The 19,534-nt window shown below is 35.3% G+C and overlaps 1 protein-coding gene across 1 annotated transcript in view; it reads right to left on the reverse strand.

Moving 5' to 3' along the window:
- LOC101973745 (cytochrome P450 2C18) overlaps positions 1 to 19,534 on the reverse strand; it is a 41,465-nt gene that overhangs the window by 14,602 nt on the left and 7,329 nt on the right. Inside the window, exons 4-7 of the mRNA XM_005333712.4 lie at positions 17,968 to 18,128; positions 15,263 to 15,439; positions 8,770 to 8,911; positions 2,362 to 2,549 (exon numbers count right to left, since the gene is read on the reverse strand). Coding sequence (XP_005333769.2) covers positions 2,362 to 2,549; positions 8,770 to 8,911; positions 15,263 to 15,439; positions 17,968 to 18,128 — 668 coding nt within the window. The remainder of the gene's footprint in view (positions 1 to 2,361; positions 2,550 to 8,769; positions 8,912 to 15,262; positions 15,440 to 17,967; positions 18,129 to 19,534) is intronic.

The raw sequence follows: 19,534 nt of genomic DNA on the forward strand, positions 1-19,534 counted from the left end.
GTAGTCAAGTAGTTAAAAACTGGAAATACACCAAATGTCCATCAATTAGTGAACTTCAAACCAATAACCAATGTTTGATACTCCTTATGGAATCCCATTCATAATAAAAAGGAGTAAACTTAAGATACAGCAATAAGAGCCAGACTGTAATCCCAGCAGTTTAGGAGATTGAGGCAGGAGGATCACAAGTTCATATTCTGAATATTAATCCCTTATTGAACAAATAATTTTAAAATACTTTCTCAACTGTTTGTTTCCTCACTCTGTTAATCATTTCCTTGGCTAAAGAGAAGCTTTTTAGTTTGACATAATTCCACTATCAAAACTTCTTTTGTGAAAGGTTCATATAGTTTAGAAATCAGTCCAGTTTTTTTATACACATAATTCACCTAAAAATAGGTGTATATATATAAATGCACATGTATGCTATATAATATATCATATATGTATACAATTTTTGTATGTTGATTTTATCCTGCAACTTTTCTGAATTTGTCAGATCTAACTGGAGAGTTTCAGATTTTTCTCTGTATAAAATCATATCTGCAAAGAGAGGATAATTTGACCTCTTATTTTCTTTTTATTTGGATGCCTTTCTCTTGCTGACTTACTCTCAGCTATGTTGACTAAGAATAGCAAAAGCAGGCATCCTGATCTTATGGGACATGATTTCAGCTCTTCCCCATTCAATGTGATGTTGTTGTGGTTCTATCATATTTAGCCTCTATTATGCTGATGTACATTCATTCTTTATCTAATTTGTTGAGGGCTTTTGATCATAAGGGGATGTTGAATTTTATCAAAGGCTTTTCTGTACCTATTGAGAAAATCATATGAGTTTTTTGTCCTTCATTTTGTTGATACGATGTATTACATTTATTGATTATATATTGAACCATCCTTACATTCCTGGAATACACCCTACATGATCAGAAAGGTTAGCTAATGGCTAAAGTCAATTTTTCATATTATATTCTACAAGAAGGGAAGAATTCATCTGCCGAGTGGAGGAGAGACAAGTACTTTATGAACAAATAAACCTCATCTAAGATTCTGCATTTGTTCAAATGTAATAATTGACACCAAAACAAAACTTATTTGTCACTGTAAAGCAATGAACACAAAAAAGTACAGATAATGGAGTAAAGGCAATTGAATATACCACAGCAGGGAATATTACCTACCTTATTTTGCAAAGCCATCACTATCCTGATGCCAAAAATTTGAAAAAGAAAATTTGAGAAAAAAAATATTGGAGACTAATGATAAATATAAATACAAACACTCTGAGCAAAATGTAGCAATTCAAACTGAACTGTGGGTGGGTGTATGAATTTTTTAAATACATTCAAACACAAACACCTACATAGTTATTCTATTTAGAGGCAGACCAAATATATGTCAATATTGACAGATATAGAGAATATAATTGATCAAATTGTACATGCATTTTGATTAAAAAGAAGGCATAAAAGTAAAAGAATAGGGCAAATAAAACAAATATTAAGCCAGATCACAGAATCCTATACACAAAAATTATAAATCAATCTACAAATTGTTAGCAATGATAAGTGAATTTAGCAAGGTTTCTAGATGTAAAGTCCTCACATGTAAATTTTATCTCCATATACCAGAAACAAAGAAATAAAGAAGGTATTTTTAAAAATATACAAGTCACATTAACATCAAAAATATCATTTATTTTGGGACAAAGGAAGATAGGAAAGCCATTGCATTGAAAACAAAACAATATTGAGAAAATTAAAGAAAGCCTAAATGAATTGGGAGTATAATTATATGCATGAACTGAAAGATTCAACACATCAAAACATGCTTTCCAAACATATTTATAGATTTAATGTCACTGATAAATAAGCAAACACGTTTTGGGAAATCGACAAACTCATACTTTTTTTTTTCTTAGAGAGAGAGAGAGAGAGAGAGAGAGAGAGAGAATCTTTTTTTTCTTTTCTTTCTTCTTTTTTTTTTTTTTGGTAGATGGACACAACACAATGCCTTTATTTTTATGTGGTGCTGAGAATCAAACCTGGGTCCCACCCGTGCTGGGCGAGCGTTCTACCGATAAGCCACAATCTCAGCCCAACAAACTCATACTTTTGATACATATTTTAAAATGTGAACACCTAAGTGCAGCCAAAAAATTAACAGAAAAAGTTTGTAAGACACAAATCAAGACTTGTTATATAACTTTATAAACCCAAACTGAAAACAGCAGATTAATTAGCTGCCACACATATGAGTTTTGCACTTGCCTCATCTATTGTTGATAAAGAATCAGAAACATACACTAAAATTGGGAACTTTAAGAGCATTGAAGCACAGTTTAAGAGACAAGCTCACCTTGGGGATGAAGTAGTTTCTAAATTTAACATCACAAGTCACTGCATGGGGCAGACTGGTGGGGATGAAATCAATGTATCTCTGGATCTCATGTAACACAGCCTCTGTGTAAGGCATGCACTTCCTGTCCTGCATGCAAGGGCTACGGTGTCTGCCAATCACTTGGTCAATCTCTTCTTGGACTTTAGCTGATAAGACAAAATTAAGAACTGAGGGAAAAGGAGAAAATGGCATATTTGTCATAACATTTCAGGACTACAGGAAACATAATGGTGTACCAACAGTATTATAAAGCCATAATTATATCTAGATTTGCTTTTACAGGTACACACAACTCTCTTCCAAAGTAGGCATTAAGACAAATCTGTAAACACATTCACAATAGCATATAAGATAGCAATAAAAATAGAAATGATTAAAAAAACTTGAATTATATAAATATTTAGCACATTATGAACTGAAGAAATTACTGTCCTTGTAGGAAAAAAAAACACAAAATAAGAATTAATTTCATGGGCTAGGGCTGTAGCTCAGTGGCAGATTGCTTGCCTAGCATGAGTGAGGTACTGGGTTCAAATCTTAGCACCATATAAAAATTTTTTTAAATGAATGAATAAATAAAAAATAAAATAATGAAAAAGAATTAACTTCATATCAAATTAATACAATAAATACAAACATTCTGAGCAAAATGCATCAAATTAAACTGATTCCCTTCCCACCTATAGTATCACCTTGTCCATCCTGAAGTGGCTACTCCCTCGATCTGGGGCCCAGCACACTCTCATCTTTGTATATGAGTTATCCTGATTTTGGAGCCTATTACTTTAGTTCACTTGATTTCAGATATTTGGATAAAGTATAACCTCTAGTATCTTTGTGAGAAAATAAAAACATAGAAAGACATAAAAAGGGACTTTAAGAATGTTAAATGTGAGGAGAAATGGAGAGCACATATAGAGTTTTTTTACTAGCATATTTTTCTGATTTTTTATTAATTTATTAATTTGTTCTAATTTGTTCTACATGACAGCAGAATGCATTTCAGTTCATAGTACTCAAAACTTTCAAAATTATATAAAGAAATGGAAATTAAATAATTTTACTATAAACAACCAATGGGTCAAGGGTGAAATCAAAGAGAAATAAATTTTCTTTAAACAAATGAAATATTTTTAGCAACCAATACCTACATTAATCAAGCAGAAAGAAATAGAAGGGATGCTGGACACAAGATGCACACCTGTAATCCCAGCAACTCTAGAGAATGAGGCAGGAGGATCATAAGTTCAAAGCCAGCTTCAGTAACTTAACAAGACCCTGTCTCAAAAATAAAAAATAAAATGGAGTGGGGATATAGCTCAGTGGTAAAGTGCCTCTGGATTCAAATCCAATAATAATAATAATAATAATAATAATAATAATAATGATAATAATAATGGGATATCAATAGAGTAGAGCATGCAAGTCAGGAAAAAGGGAGAAAAGGAAAGGAAAGACACTGGGGGATAATATTGATCAAATTACATTGTGTGCACACACACATATGGCATGATGAAACTCACTATTATGTATAATTATTATTAACCAATAAATTTTTTTAAAATCAGAAAAATCTCAAATAAACAGCCTACTATTGCATCTCAAGGAACTAGAAAAACAAGAACAAACAAAATTAGGAAAAGGAAAGAAAGAATAAAGATCACAGCAGAAATAAATAGAGACTAAAAAATGACAAGGATAAATGAAACAAAAAGCTAATTCTTCAAAAAGAAAAAGTTGAAAAACTCTGAGATAGTCTAACAAAAAGAGAACAAAGACATGAATAAATAAAAACAAAGATGAAAAGGGAGACATTACAACAGACACGACAGATATATAAAAAAATCATTAGAGACTATTATTAATAACTATCCACAACAAATTTGGCAAACTTAAAAAAAACAATTGGACAAATTACTGGACATATACCTCTTACCAACATTGAATCTTGAAGAAATAGAAAACCTAAGCAGACCAATAAAAAGTATCCAGATTGAATCCACAATTAAAAAGTCCCCCATCAAAGAGAAACCCAGGATCAGATGATTTCACTGCTAATTCTACCAAATACTTAAAGATGTTCAATAATTCTTAATTTGTTCCCAAACATTGAAGAGGAGAGAATTTCTCCAAGCATCTTTTACAAGGATAGCATTACCCTAATACCAAAATCAGATAAGGGTACATTAAAAAAATACACGTTAATATTCTTGATGAACAAAAATATAAAAATCCTCAACAACATACTAGCAAACAGAATCCAAAGGCATGTTTAAAAGATTACTCACATTGATCAAGTGGGATTCAGAGAAGCAAATATGATTCAGTATTTGCAAATCAATAATATGAAACAAAATCTCAGCACAACAAAGAACTAAAACCATTTGATCATCTCAATTATACTGCATGACACTGAATGAGGAAAAAGCTAAATGTTTCTAAGATCTGGAACAAGACAAGAATACCTACTTATCACTTTTCAAAATAGTACTAAAAGTCCTAGCCAGATTATTCAAGCAAGAGAAAGAAAAAAATGTCCTCCAAGTTGGAAAATGGAATTCTAATTTTCTAATTATCACTGTTTGCAGATAACATGATCTCACACATAGAAAATTCAAAGATTCTACACACAAAAACAAAAGTTAGAAAAAAAAATGAATTAAACAAGGTTGTAGAATACAAAACACAAAAATCAGTAGTGCTGCTATATGCCAATAGTAAATTATCCAAAATAAAAAGAAAGACAGAAATCCCACTTACAATAGCTTCAAAAAATTAAACAAAATATCTAGGAATAAATTTAACCGAAAAGGTAAAAGATCTATACAATGAAAACTATAAGACATTGATGAAAATAATTGAAAAGGACACACAAAAAATTGGAAAGAGGGAGAATAGTAGAGGATAGGAAAGGCAGCAGAATACAACAGACACTAGTATGGCAGTATGTAAAAACGTGGATGTGTAACCAATGTGATTCTGCAATCTGTATATGGGGTAAAAATGGGAGTTCATAACCAACTTGAATCAAATGTATGAAATATGATATGTCAAGAGCTTTGTAATGTTTTGAACAACTAATTTAAAAAATTAGAAAGACATTCTGTGTTCATGGATTAGAAGAATCAATATTTTTTAAATGTCATAGTACCTAAAGCAATCTACAGGTTTAGTGCAGTCTCTATGAAAACACCCAGTGGTGTTCTTCATAGAAACTAGGAAAAAAAAAAAGCCTAAAATTTGAATGAAAACACGCATATATACATAAACACCCTAAATAACCAAAGTCATCTTTTGTGGGAGGGAGAGGGTACTGGAGATTAAACTCAGGGGCACTCAACCACAAAGCCACATCCTCAGCCCCATTTTGTGTTTTATTTAGAGACAGGGTTTCACTGAGTTGCTTCAAGCCTCACTTTTGCAGAAGCTGGTGTTGAACTCACAATCCCTGCCTCAGCCTCCTCCTTGTTGCTGAAGCTGGCTTTGAACTCACAATCCTTCTTATCAGCCTCCCAAACTTCTGGGATTACAGGCATGCACCACCACACCCAGCACCTTGTGCCAAAGTCATCTTAAGCAAAAACAGGAAGCATTACACTGCCCGAATTCAAAATATGCTACATGACTGAAGGAACCAAACAGTGTGGTATTGGCATAAAAACAGACACAGAGACCAATAGAATGGAATAAACATCTTAGAAGTAAACTCATTCCTCTGCAGTCAACTAATTTTTCACAAAAGTAATAAAAACAATCATTGGAAAAAAGGCAGTCTTCTCAATAAATAAAAATTGGGTATCCACATGCCACAGACTGAAACTAGACCTGTGTCTCTCAATGTTTACAAAATTCAACTCAAAATGGATTAAAGACTTAAATATAAGACCTGAAACTATGAAATGAGTAGAAGAAAATATAAGGAGAATGTTTTAGAACATCAGAATTGGCAAGGATTTTTTGGACAAGACCACAAAAGAACAGAAAACAAAAGCAAAAATAAACAAATGAGATGATATCAAAATAAAAACTTCTGCACAGCAAAGAAAATAATCATCAGACTAAAAGAAGACTGGAGAGTAAATTTTTTCATCAATTTGTAAATCTGAAACTATCCTTTGTCTATGAGCACACAAGCTGACAGCTGTTTGTAAGAATTTTAATGCCATTCTGATTCTTAATCTTTGTATAATTACTTGATTTATCTCTGAAAGTATTGGTAATTTCTCCCTTAAGTGTAGTGTTCTGAAATTCCATGGGTGAATATTTTCATTACATTCCTTTTTCTGGACATTCAGTGAACATTTTCTTTATAGTTGGCAAAAAAAAAAAAAATAGAGGTCTTTCCACTGGCACTTCTCATTCTCTGGAGTTTATATCTGGCTGCTGAATTTCAGAAGCATAATGGAGACAGAGCTAAGGACCTTGGAATTTGAGTGAATTCTTCCTTAACCCTTCTTTTCAGCCTGCACCTCACTCTTTCTCTGCCTTTTTCTGTGTCCCTGCGAGTTGAACCTCTTAGGATTCCATTTCCTTTAGAGAGTTAGCCTCCCTTAGCTCCGGAGGGGGGGCGGGGGGAGATAAAATCACTGATAAAGAAAGATGAGGTAGGAGCCAGGGGAAGAGCCTCCTGTTTCCTGCTTCATTCTCCCTCTACTTTCTTTGCCACTTGGCTCTTCCAAATACTGAGCTGTATGGGGAATTGCAGGGACAAAATTAGCCTGCATACACGATAAATCTTCTTGTGAATTAAGGTTATAACTGCAGTGTCCTACCAAAACATTGTCACTTGCCATCTGCTCTTTGTGTCTCTAAAGTTTGCTAAAGACTTGTTAGCTGTTTCCTGTACTTCTCTAATTTCAATAGGAGTAATTCTCATTTGTAATTAATTTGTCATCATCTATCTCAGAAAAATGTAAAGGGTGTGGCTAATCTACTATGCAGAACCAGAGTCTTTTAAAGGCAAATCATTTTTTTAAAATGGTAAGTATTTTTTAAAGAAAAAAAGTATTGACCCAAGAAAAAGTCTTACCTTGACAGATATATTTTTTCTGCACTCAGAATCCTAGAAAAATAAAATTCCTTGGGCACATCTTCTCCCTCAATAGGAAATAACTTTCTTATAAATCTAATCTTTTAAAATAATTCCAAGACTATAAATATTCTCAGGCTGTCTCATCACATTTCTAGAATATCTACTGTGCTTAAATAAATTTCTGTCTTCGCTGCACCAGCATTAGAATACTTTGTTTTCAGAATAAGGAAAGCTCTTTAAGAATATACTACTATGGTTTTGATAGGGTTTCAGTGTTTCTCCTGAAGTGTCATGTGCTAGAAACTTGGTCCCCAATGTAGCAATGAGACAAAGTGAAACCTTTAAGAGCTGGGGCCTAAAGGGAGGTAATTAGGACATAGGAGCTCTACCCTAAGAAGGTGTTAAGTGGCCTCACAGAGTAAATTACCTTCCAAGAGAATGGGTTGTTAGAAGAAAGTCTACTTCTTACCCTGAATCTCCCTTCCGCATGGGCCACTTATCACCCTCATATTTGTTCACACAACTCTAATGCCATCCACCATGAGACCCTCACTAGAGCTGATCAGATGTCAATGTCATGGTCTCAAACCTCCAGAATGGCAACTAATAAACCTCTTTTCTCTATAAAGTAGTCAGCTTCAGGTATTTTGTTATACACAAAAAAAATATGGGCTAAGACACCATTGAAAGCGGTCTGTTGCCAGGCATGGTGGTGCATGTCCATGATTCCAGCAGCTTGGGAGTCTAAGGGAGGAATATGACAGCTTTGAAGCCAGCCTCAGCAACTAAGCAAGGCTACGATCAACCTAGTGAGACCCTGTCTCAAAATGCCCCTGTGTTCAGTTCCTGGTACCAAAAATTTAAAAAAAAAAAAAAGTGGTCTGTTACTCAGAAAAACAATATATAAGCTTAGTCCAGTCCATTATGCTTGTACTAGATGCTTTACCCAGAGTACTTTCTTTCCACAGATTACTTTCTCACTAACACCTCAAGCTCTATTCTTTTGCTTCTGCTCACCTATTTTGAAAAATTATCTTTTTTTAATATTTATTTTTTAATTGTAATTGAACACAATACCCTCATTTTATTTGTTTATTTTTATGGTGCTGAGGATTGAACCCAGGGCCTCATACATGCTAGACGAGCACTTTACCACTGAGCCACAACTCCAGCCCCAATTATCTTATTTTTATACCTTCATTATATTTGCACAAATTATAGCTAGTGGCATAGAAATTTTAATACTGGAGCTTCTCAGAGACCCAAGATGGAGGACACTATCAGTGTCTTCACATGTTTCTGAAATTCACCCTGCTCACTGTATGTGGTCATACCTGTGATATCTGTATGCTTTAGCAGGAGCAAAAGTCCATATCTCATAGTGGTGCTTGTTGACTCCGTTCCCGCTCCAAACAAATCAGTTACAGTGGTTAACAAGTTTTCAATGGTAAATTCAGTCTGTTGATTGTCCTTTCCCTGGGAATTACATGATTATTTCATTATTTGACGACTTTCCAGCATATTTATTATAGTAAAACCAAATAACTCAGATTTTTCTAAAGAAGAGAAAACTTCAACAATAGAGAATTTAGTATTAAAATTGTAATAATCACATAGTTTAGCAGTGAATGTAGCACCACAAAGGAGGAGGAGAAGGTAGCTCATATACAAAATGTAGTAATGAAAAATGACAAGCACCTGTGTCCATAATGCTTTAGGGCTAGTGCACTAGTTCTAAAGTAATCAACATGAGACTCCTTATATGTGAAATAAATACACTATTTTGTGAAGCCCTTGTTAAACTGGGTTTTCTCCTGTTGGTATACACACACAATTTTATTTCATAGAAATGTTTATGTTAGAGCCAAATCTTAAAAAAAAAAATGTTATAAACCAGGAAAAAAAAAGAGTTTGCAATTCTGCAATGTGGCAAAATAAAAGGCTCCTGACTCTCCCTTTACACATGCATGCACTAAGTAAATATCTATTTCTATATCAAGTACCTGTGAGATAAATTTAGAATCAAGTGAAGTGAAAACGTCTACATCTAACAAGTAGGAAAAACTCTTGTATACTTATGTCGGATCCCACTCCAAACACTGTACCATAGATTCTGGGATGAAATCCCCAACACCTAGAGGAGAGGCAGGTTTGGACCACCATCATAACACCCTAACTCAAAGGTTCCTCCCAGTTTTCTCGAAATTTACTCTCAGAGTGGAGGAATTAGGCATATAGGAGTCTCTCTAGACCACAGGGGGGTGGGGAAGTGGTTTCATATAGGAGCACAAGCACTTCCAGGGGATTTATACCCAATAATTGAGGCAGATAAGGGCATAAAAGTCAAAGTTCCTATCTGGAAGGGATGTGTTAGCATACCCTGCCAACTGCTGCCACTCACAAATGAGTTTCTAATTAACCTGCATCAGAGAGCTAACCAACCCAACAAGGAGTATATTTCTGACAGCCTGAGAAGAGCTTGGTACTTCCTTAGTCTTCCCTCATGATGCCCCCTCTCCCCATGATAAAAAACAAGTCGACCCATTTGCACTGGAAGGGGCTTGTCTATGCACTGAGCACCACAATTTCTATAGCTTTCACCTAAGGGACCACTTTCTTAATCAACACAAACAACTCTGGTTGTGTCCTTAAATCACAGAAAACAAAGAGAAGAATAAACAGTAAGCCCACTTCCAGCAGCTCTCTGCCCAGGATCAGAGAGAATGATTGGAATTTGAGTGCAGGCATTTGTGGATCCTCCCCCTAGATTAGTAGAGAGAGAGTTAAAGACAAACACCTGATCCCAATTTCACGGTGAGGATAGTGCATTAATAAATAAGACCGAAGGGGCTGGGATTGTAGCTCAGTGGTTGAGCACTAGCTTCAATTCTCAGCACCACATTTTTTTTAAATAAATGAATAAATAAGTAAATAAAACAAAGATATTAAAAAAAAACTAACAACATTTCTGAAAAAACAAAAAAAAGACCTAACTACATGATACATATATAAGACTCACTTCACCTTCAAGAACACTCCAACTGAAAGTGAAGGGATAGAAAAAAAACATTCCATGAAAATGAAAACCAAAAGACAGCAGGGATAGCTACATCTACATCAGACAAAACACTGGGTCAAACACTAAAAAGAGACAAAGAAGGTCATTATGAAATGATAAAGTGACTAATTCATCAAGAAGATGTGACAATTATAAATATATATACACCCAACATTGGAGCATGTAAACATTTAAACTAAACATTAAGAGATCTGAAGGAATGCATAGATTACTAAACCAAAATAGGAGTATCCCACTTTTAACAACAGATAGATAATACAGACAAAAATTCAGTATAAATATATTGGACTACACTTTAGACCAGATGCACTTAATGGACATAAAAAGCATTCTATCCAACAGTGGTATGCTCATCCTTCTCAAGTGCACATGGAACATTCTCCCAGGTAAATCATGGATTAGGCCACAAAACTAGTCTTAACAAAATTAAAAAGACTGAAACTTTATCAAATTATCTCTTCAGACCACAAAGGTATGAATCTAAATATCAATAATGAGGGGAATCAAGGCTGGAAATCACAAATGCATGGAAATTAGACAAGATATACCAGAACAATTATTGAGTTAAAGAAAAATTATTAGGAAAACTAAAATATATCCTGCAATAACTGATAATGGAAACAATATATCATGACTCATGGGACACACCAAAAGCAGTTCTAAGGGGAAGTTGGAGGAGGAGGAGAAAGTTGATAATAACATGAAGCAATCTGAATACTGACCTCAGAGTGTGTCTTTAACAAACACCACCCAATTTAACATTCCTACCCAGTGCTCCAGATCAGCATTAATTTAATAAGGTTCCTATAATTCTGAAGTGACCTGTGGCATGCTTAATATTATGTAATCAACCCAACTAAAATAGATACTCCTCAACAGAAATACTTGGTAAGCAAACGTAATCAATCATCCCTATTGGTAACATCAACTTCACACAGTTTCTAAGATTGTCAACTCAAAATTACAGTAAGGGTAGGAAAGAGTGCAACACTTATAAACCAATACTAATATTTGCATCAGTTCAAATGAAATTCAAGAATCTGTGATTATGTACAAATTACACTACTAGAGTAGTAATTGAAATCAGCTAGCTTACATAAAACATTGTGGAAAAATTAAATAAAACCCAGTTAAATAGAAAGATATCTCATGTACATCTACTAAAATCCTTAGTATTGTTAAGATGACATTACTCCTCAAATTGGTCTAAATATTTAAAGGGATCCATATCAAAATCCCTGCAAGCTTCTTTGCAGAGTTGATAAGGTTATCCTAAATTTTTTATGGAACTTCACATGACCTAAATGCTTAAGAGCCAAAACAAAATTAGAAAAGAACAGAACTGGAGTCATAACAGTTCCTGATTTCAAAATTAAAAACTTCATTAATTAAAGTTATGTGATATTAGCAGAAAGAAAGATACATAGATCAATGGAATAGAATTAAAAGCACAAAAATAAACCCTCATATATAGTCAATTGATTTTCAACAAATGTTATAAGATCATTCAATGTGGAAATAATACCTTCAACAAGAGATTTTGGGATGACTGGATATCCACATGCAAATGAATGAAGCTGGAACCATACCTCACACAATGAAAATTTAACTAAAAGTGAATCATATACATGAAGGTAATAGTTAAAATCATAAAACCCTTAAAAGAAACCTTAGAGTAAACCTTCATGACTTTGGTTTAGGTAATTGTTTCTTAGTTATGACCCAAAAGTTACAAGCAATCAAAATGGAATTGCACACAAAAAGAAAACTTTTCTATTTCAAAAGACATTTTAAAGAAATTGAAAATGTGACACACAAAATGGGAGAAAATATCTTCAATCCTCATATCAGTATAAGGAACTTGTATCTAGTATACATAGGCCCAAGGCAACTTAACAGGACCCTGTCTCAAAATAATAAAAATAAAAGAGATAGGGATATGGCTCAGTGGTAAAGCACCTCTGGGCTCAATTCCTGGTACCAAACACCAACACACACATACAATCACACACACACAACACACACAGTGAAAGAACACTTCACACCCTCTAAGATGGCTGGAATAAAAAAGATAGACACTTTGGTGAGAAGGCAGTAAAACTGGAGCAAACATTGCAGAGAGATTTTTAAATGGTGGAGCCAATTTCATGCCTATGTCTTTTTCTAGGTTTTCATATTTTTAGCTCTTACATTAAAATGCTAAACATAGAGATGCAATATCAGCGAGCAATTCCACTGTGATGTGGAATCCCTAGAAAAATGAAAACATGTATAACCAATACCTTATACACAAAGATTCCTAGTATTATTCATAATAAACAAAGAATGGAAACAATTCAAATGTCCATCAACCGATGAATGAAAACATTAAATGTAATATATCAAGACACTGAAATATTTTTCTACCATATAAAGGGATGAGGTACTGATACATGCTACATCAATGAAACTTGAAAGGTTTATGACAAAAGTGAACAAAGCCAGTCACAAAAGACCATACACCATGTAGTTCCATTCATATGAAATGTACAGAAGAACAAATCTATAAAGACAGAAAGTAGACCACTATTGCCTAAAGCTGAAGGCTTGGGTGCAATGAAGGAGACTAGGTTTTGTCTTCTAGGTGATGAACATGTTCTGAAACTGATTCTAGTTGAGGTTCCATAACTCTCTGAAAATAGTAAGAGTATTAATCTATACTTAAAATCTATACAGAGATAGTATGTAAATGATAGCTAATAAAAGTATCAACAAAAAATAAAATAACCTATATTTTTAATACTATACTGAGCTCCAAGGAACAACACAGTTTTAAATACAGTATTGAGGCAACAGCCTTTGGTGACTGAAGTACAAGAGACCTTGGAGTTCACTGTAATCTGGGCTTAAATGGTGAGGCTTAATAGCATTAAGAAAATCCCTCTCAATGTGTATCAAATATAAAGAACTCATATAGGCCCATGTTTTTGGTAAAATCTCCATACTTTCAATGAGATTTTCAAATTCATTAGACCCTGCATGATGATCATGCCCTAGAAACAGACAAGACAAAGAGTCAAAGTGATTTGCTGCTTCTCTTCACCATTTTCTTGGAACTATTCCCTCTTCTTCACTTCATCTACAACAGGCCAAACTCAAATTCAAACACAATTCCCTAGACAATTTTAGAAAAGTCACCCTTTGATTCCTTGCTACCTTAGCCCACAGCCCACTGACTTACTTTTTTCAAAGTGTTACAAAGTGGTGGAGTCAAATAATAGTGGACACAAAGGATAGATTTATTCTCTAAAGTTGGTTCTTTCCAGATTCTTCTACATTTGTCCTCTTCCAGTAAATAGAACTTTGTACCTATACAAGTGTGCTTATGTACTTCTCAGTTTCCAAACTGACCCTACCACCATTCAAGTTCTTTTCCTACTTGGTTAAACTTATCAAATGACAAAACTGTCTTGATACTGAAATTTCCCACACAGTTCCTATTATTTGGTGCCCATCTACTCCACTAAAATAAAAATCTATAAATCTCTGAGACTATTACAAGGTGGATAACTTGAATTTTAGAATCTGCATTTCTATAATTCAGACATTTATTAATCCAAAGTGTAAAGAGATGAAAAAATCTCATAGCTAATCTATAAGCTCAACTGTCACCATATAGACCATTCTACAGAACTCCGGGATAATTTTCCTTGCATAACATTGTTATTCTGGCCCATACATACCTGACCAAATAAAAACTCTTCATGCCAACAATCAGGTTTGCAGAGTATTTAACAAATATCTTCCCCTCATTTTCTGTTCAGATTCATTTCCAGTAGCATTCAATTAAGGCTTCTCTCCTCCATCTCTGCCACCACACACATCTGAATTTCTCACTACATCACTATCCATCTAAAATGCCATCCCATGTTTCTCACTGCAAATACTTAAAGATCTATATTAAACCTCTGGAAATGCAGGAAGTCCAACATTATGGTTTGGATATGTGGTATCCCCAAAAAGATCATATGGGAGAAAATGCAAGGACATTCAGAAGTGAAATGATTAGGTGATGAGAAGTGTAACCTAATCAAAGACTTAATCCACTAAGTGGTAACTGTAGGCAGGTAGGATGTGGCTAGAGAAGGTCACTGGGGGTGTGTCTTTGGGGTTTATATTTTGTCCCTAGTGAATGGAATTCTCTCTCTGCTTTCTGGTGGCTCTATCCTGAGCTGCTTTTCCCTCCACATTCTTCCCATGATGTTCTGCCTCACCCTAGACCCAGAAAAATGGAGTCGACTGTCTATGAACTGAGACCTCTAAAACCATGAGTCCCAAATAAACTTTTTCTCCTTTGAAATTGTTCTTGTCGGGTCTTTTGGTCACAGTGATGAAAAAGTTGGCTAAAAAATCCCACCTAGGTTAAACCCTTCCTTTCTATTCTCCCGTATGATGTGTGATGTATCTGTGTCAACTTTTATTTTATGGCTTGATATTTTGTATTTTCTATAGGTTTGAATTTGCATCTTACCTGAGGTGAACAGTCTCTCTTTACTCAAAGAAATTATTAGAACTTAAAAACAGTGCCTATGTACTATAAATGTTAAACAATTCCATTTTAAATCTTCCACGATGCTTAGTTCAGATCCATGTATGTATACAATAGGCACTTAAGTGCTTATCAAGTATTACTTGCCTGACCAGTTACATCCCCAATAAGTAAAAGATATTATCAATGAACCACAAAATGCAAGCAAATAACATTTTACCTCTTTCATTTTGATCAGGAAGCAATCAATGAAGTCCCGAGGATTGTTGACATCCAAAGATTCTTGGTGCTCTTTTATTTTCTCCAAAACATAACTTTTTACATAATCAAAATTTTTTATAATTGTGTTATGACTTCCTGGGAGATAATCCATGAGAGAAGGGAAAATATTGCAGACCTTAAAAATTAAATGACATTTATTAAGTTAAAACCATGGAATGAAGACATAGGCAAATATAATAATCCAAATTAAGCCCTGGTTAAAAACTGGAATGAACAAAAAATGGTCTCCAACTTGAGCACCATATGATTTCATGTATGAAGGAGTCCTTCACGCTGACAGGAAGATGGGAATAAACTGACCACATCATCAAACATGAGAAGAATGTCCCATCCTGATACATTTTTACAGCATTAGGGCATCTTTATGTCACTTCTCTCACTTGCAACCTTGAAATATAGAATGCCATGAATTGCTCTGATTCACATATAACACATGAGCACAGAGGTTAAGGGCATTTGGACAACCTGATACAGAGCACACAGCCACTCCCTGCTATTTCTTCCACCAGCAATAAGCCTCAGGAACAGAATTACGATTTTGTAACTGGGAGGGGTGCAAAGATACCATGAAGTCCAGCACTGCATTTTATAGACAAGCACTTGTACACAAGAATGGTTAAATGACTCCTATAAAATCATGCTATTATCTTTTAGGCAGAGTTTAGGGCACAGCAGCTCAACACAGGGTAATAGTGTGATGTTTGCTTATGGTTCATTCACATCAAAAACCAATCATTCTGGGATCTTAACCCTGGTCACTTTCTCAACTAGGATTCCAGCTGAAGCCTCAAAGACACACACTACTCAGAGGATCCTGGCAGCAGCTGTATCCCTAACATTTTCCATCCTTGATATTCTAAATTACAATATTGCTGCCAAGTAATGTATATGAAGAGCTCCTTAGTGTTGACTGGCAGACCAGCCTGTGGGTCATGGAAACTTTTCAACAAGAGCCCTGGATGTTCACTGTGTGCCTGGGCATGCTTTGGGGCAGTCACCAAAGTGTTGCCTACAAACAGAGATTTGGTGGGAAAACCACTAGCCACTGGACTTGAATTCTACCCCAAGATTCAGGCATTTGTCGTCTTTGTAAAAATGAAGGGCTGTCTACCTTTTTGAGAGTTTCATACCATGATACTAAGATCTGGATAGGACTGTGGTGTCTAAACATTTACTTCACAGTAGGCATCACCAAAAAAAAATTTCTATATCTTGGACAAGCTGCAGAATCAACTTTATCAGAACTATGGAAGACAGTCAGATGTTTACAAAGGGTAAAGCAAATGGGAAAAAAAGGGGAAAAAAAGACCTAAAATCTCAGAGAGCTTTGTGGCATTGCTTCTGCTCTTCCCACCTCCCTCCCTGGCTTGGCAGTGGCCTTAAAGTGGGCACTCCTGTTCCCAGTGAGGGACCCTGGTTCTTGGTTCCAGAGGAACAGAGATTGTGTTTCTCTGCTGTAACCTATCGAGGACTACCTGAAAGTCAGAAGTAAAGCCTTTGTATCTGCTTCATCTGAGTCAGAACTCACTGGGACAGAAAAGCAATGGCAATATCAAAAACCTCATAATGCCCCGCCTGGAAAAAAATTTATTTTATAATGTCACTAAGCAACCCTGAGCCAGCCAGGGCAAAAGAGTACAGTGAAGGCACAACAGCCTAGGATGGAAAGTTAGGGAGAGGGTTCTTTGAAAAATTAGGACATTTGAGAGCTCCCACACGTTCTGGTAAATTCAAACAAATTACAAACAGGCCCAGGGCAAGACACAGGCTAAGACTTTAAGTTTTTAACCTCTGCTGACCTCTAGCCTGCTTAAGAGCAAGTGCAGGCTATTACAAGGAATGCCCAGCATAGAGCCAATCTGGAGTGAGTTCCTCCCTCTCTCCCTTTATTTCTTTCCTTTTTCTTTCTTCACTTCTTTTCATCCTATCCCCCCCTCTCCCTCTCCCCCCCCTCTCTCTCTCTCTCTCTCCTCCTCTTTCTATTTTTCCCCTTAGTCCCCTTATCTATCTCTAACTCTCATCTTCCTCCTTCTCCTCCTTTCTCTCTCTTCTTCTCCTTCTCCTCCTCACAGCCAAGGAATCTCAAAACTAGCCTACCATGATGGTGCAAGCCTATAATCCTAACCCTAACCCTACCATGATCAAAACTAGCCTACCATAATGGTGCAAGCCTATAACGTCAGCTCATCAGGGGACTAAGGCAGAGAATTCTAATTTAGTAAGACCCCATCACAAAACAAAAAATTTGTCAAGATCCAAGGAAGTAGCTCAGTGGTAGACCACTTGGCATAAAGCTCTGGATTCAATTTCCAGGATCAAAAACTAGCTGAACTCAAGAATTAGAAACTTCAGAGTTAGCACATGACAAAGAACAGATTTTTTTTAATATTTAGAAAGTCACTAAATACAATAGTCTATAGAACACAAAAAGTAAGTAAATAACAACAGTGAAAAAGAAAAAAAAACAACAGTGGCAAAAAAAAATTTTTTTAACCCTAAAGAGAAAGGGAAGTGTGATTTCCAGGATTGCCAAATCAGAGTATACAAAATATCCAGTTCTCAAACATTCACTTCATAGCTCAGTTCTGGAATTGTGGACTAGTCAGAGAAAAGAGCATACATGGTTTCTCAAAAAGATCTCACCTGGATCCATGGGGAGCTCATAATTCTGAGGTTTTCACTGAATTTTTCCATCAAGTTAAGAAAATTCTGATCTTTATACTCAAAACGATTCTGGAAAATAATGGAGCAGATCACATTGCAGGGAGCACAGCCCAGTATAAAAGTGGGATCACAGGGTGAGCCTAAAGAATTGGAAACACAAAAAATCATCAATATACATGTATATACATTCGACACTTCATCTTTCATAACAGGTAAAGATAAGTTTAGAAAATCTAAGTATCTGCCTAGAAATTCCCTATCAGCAAAAACTTTAGCATACTTAAAATTAACACATCTCTTTCCTCTATATCTGAATGTATCTTTCTGTCCTAGCTTATTTCATAATACTTACCCAATATTCTGTAGGCATCACCACCTCTGTTTACATGCTTCTAACCCAAAGTGACAATTTTCTTTTTGGTACTGGGGATTGAACCCAGGGGTGCTAAGCCACATCCTTAGCCCTTTTATTTTTTATTTTGAGACAGGTTTTGCTAAGTTGCTTGGAGCCTTGCTAAATTGCTGAGGCTGGCCTCAAACTTGAGATCCTCCTGCCTCAGCATCCCAAGTCACTGGGATTACAGGCATACATCATAGCCCCTGGTGGCTAACAATTACTTTGGAAGGCAAAAGAAAATGCAAATAGATCATTTTTTTAAAGACCTAATAATTCAACTTATCAGCATAAATCACATCTCTCTAGAAAGCTTATAGACAGTTATATAGAAAGGAAGAAAATAGCAACCTGGAAACATTTTTTTAACTGATGTTATTTTCTATAATTTTATTTCCATTTTGTTTAACTATCTTCAACACAACAATTAGAGAAATGTAAATTAAAACTACACTGAGAGGCTGGGTTTGTGACTCATGGTAGAGTGCTTGCCTAGCACCTGTCAGGCACTGGATTCGAGCCTCAGCACCACATAAAAATAAATAAATAAAATAAAGGTATTATTTTAAAAAACAAAACTACACTGAGATTTCATCTTACTCCAACCAGAATGGCAATTATCAAGAATATAAATAACAATAAATGTTGGCAAGGCTGTGGGGAAAAGTATACATTCATACATTATTGGTGAGACTGCAAATTGGTGCAACTTCTCTGTAAAGCAGTACAGAGATTTCTCAAAAAACTAGGAATGGAAACACCATTTGACCCAGTTATCCCACTCCTTAAAATTAGCATACTACAGTGATACAGCCACATCATTGTTTATAGCAGCCCAATTCACTATTGGTAAGCTATGGAGCCAACCTCGGTGCCCTTTAACAGATGAATGGATAAAGAAATTGTGGTATATAAACATAATGGAGTATTACTTAACCAGAGAGAAGAATGACCTTGTGATATTTGCCTGTAAATGGATGGGTCTGGAGACTATCATACTAAGTGAAATAAACCAATCCTAAAAAAACAAAGGTTAAATGTTCTCTGATGTATAGAAGCTAACCCACAATAGCAGCTGGAGATAGAAGTTCAGTAGATTAGATAAAGTGGAATGAAGGGAAGGACAGCGATAAGAAAAGGAAAGACAGTGGA

The sequence above is a fragment of the Ictidomys tridecemlineatus genome, chromosome 1, assembly GCF_052094955.1.
Source record: "Ictidomys tridecemlineatus isolate mIctTri1 chromosome 1, mIctTri1.hap1, whole genome shotgun sequence".
Classification (NCBI taxonomy): domain Eukaryota; kingdom Metazoa; phylum Chordata; class Mammalia; order Rodentia; family Sciuridae; genus Ictidomys; species Ictidomys tridecemlineatus.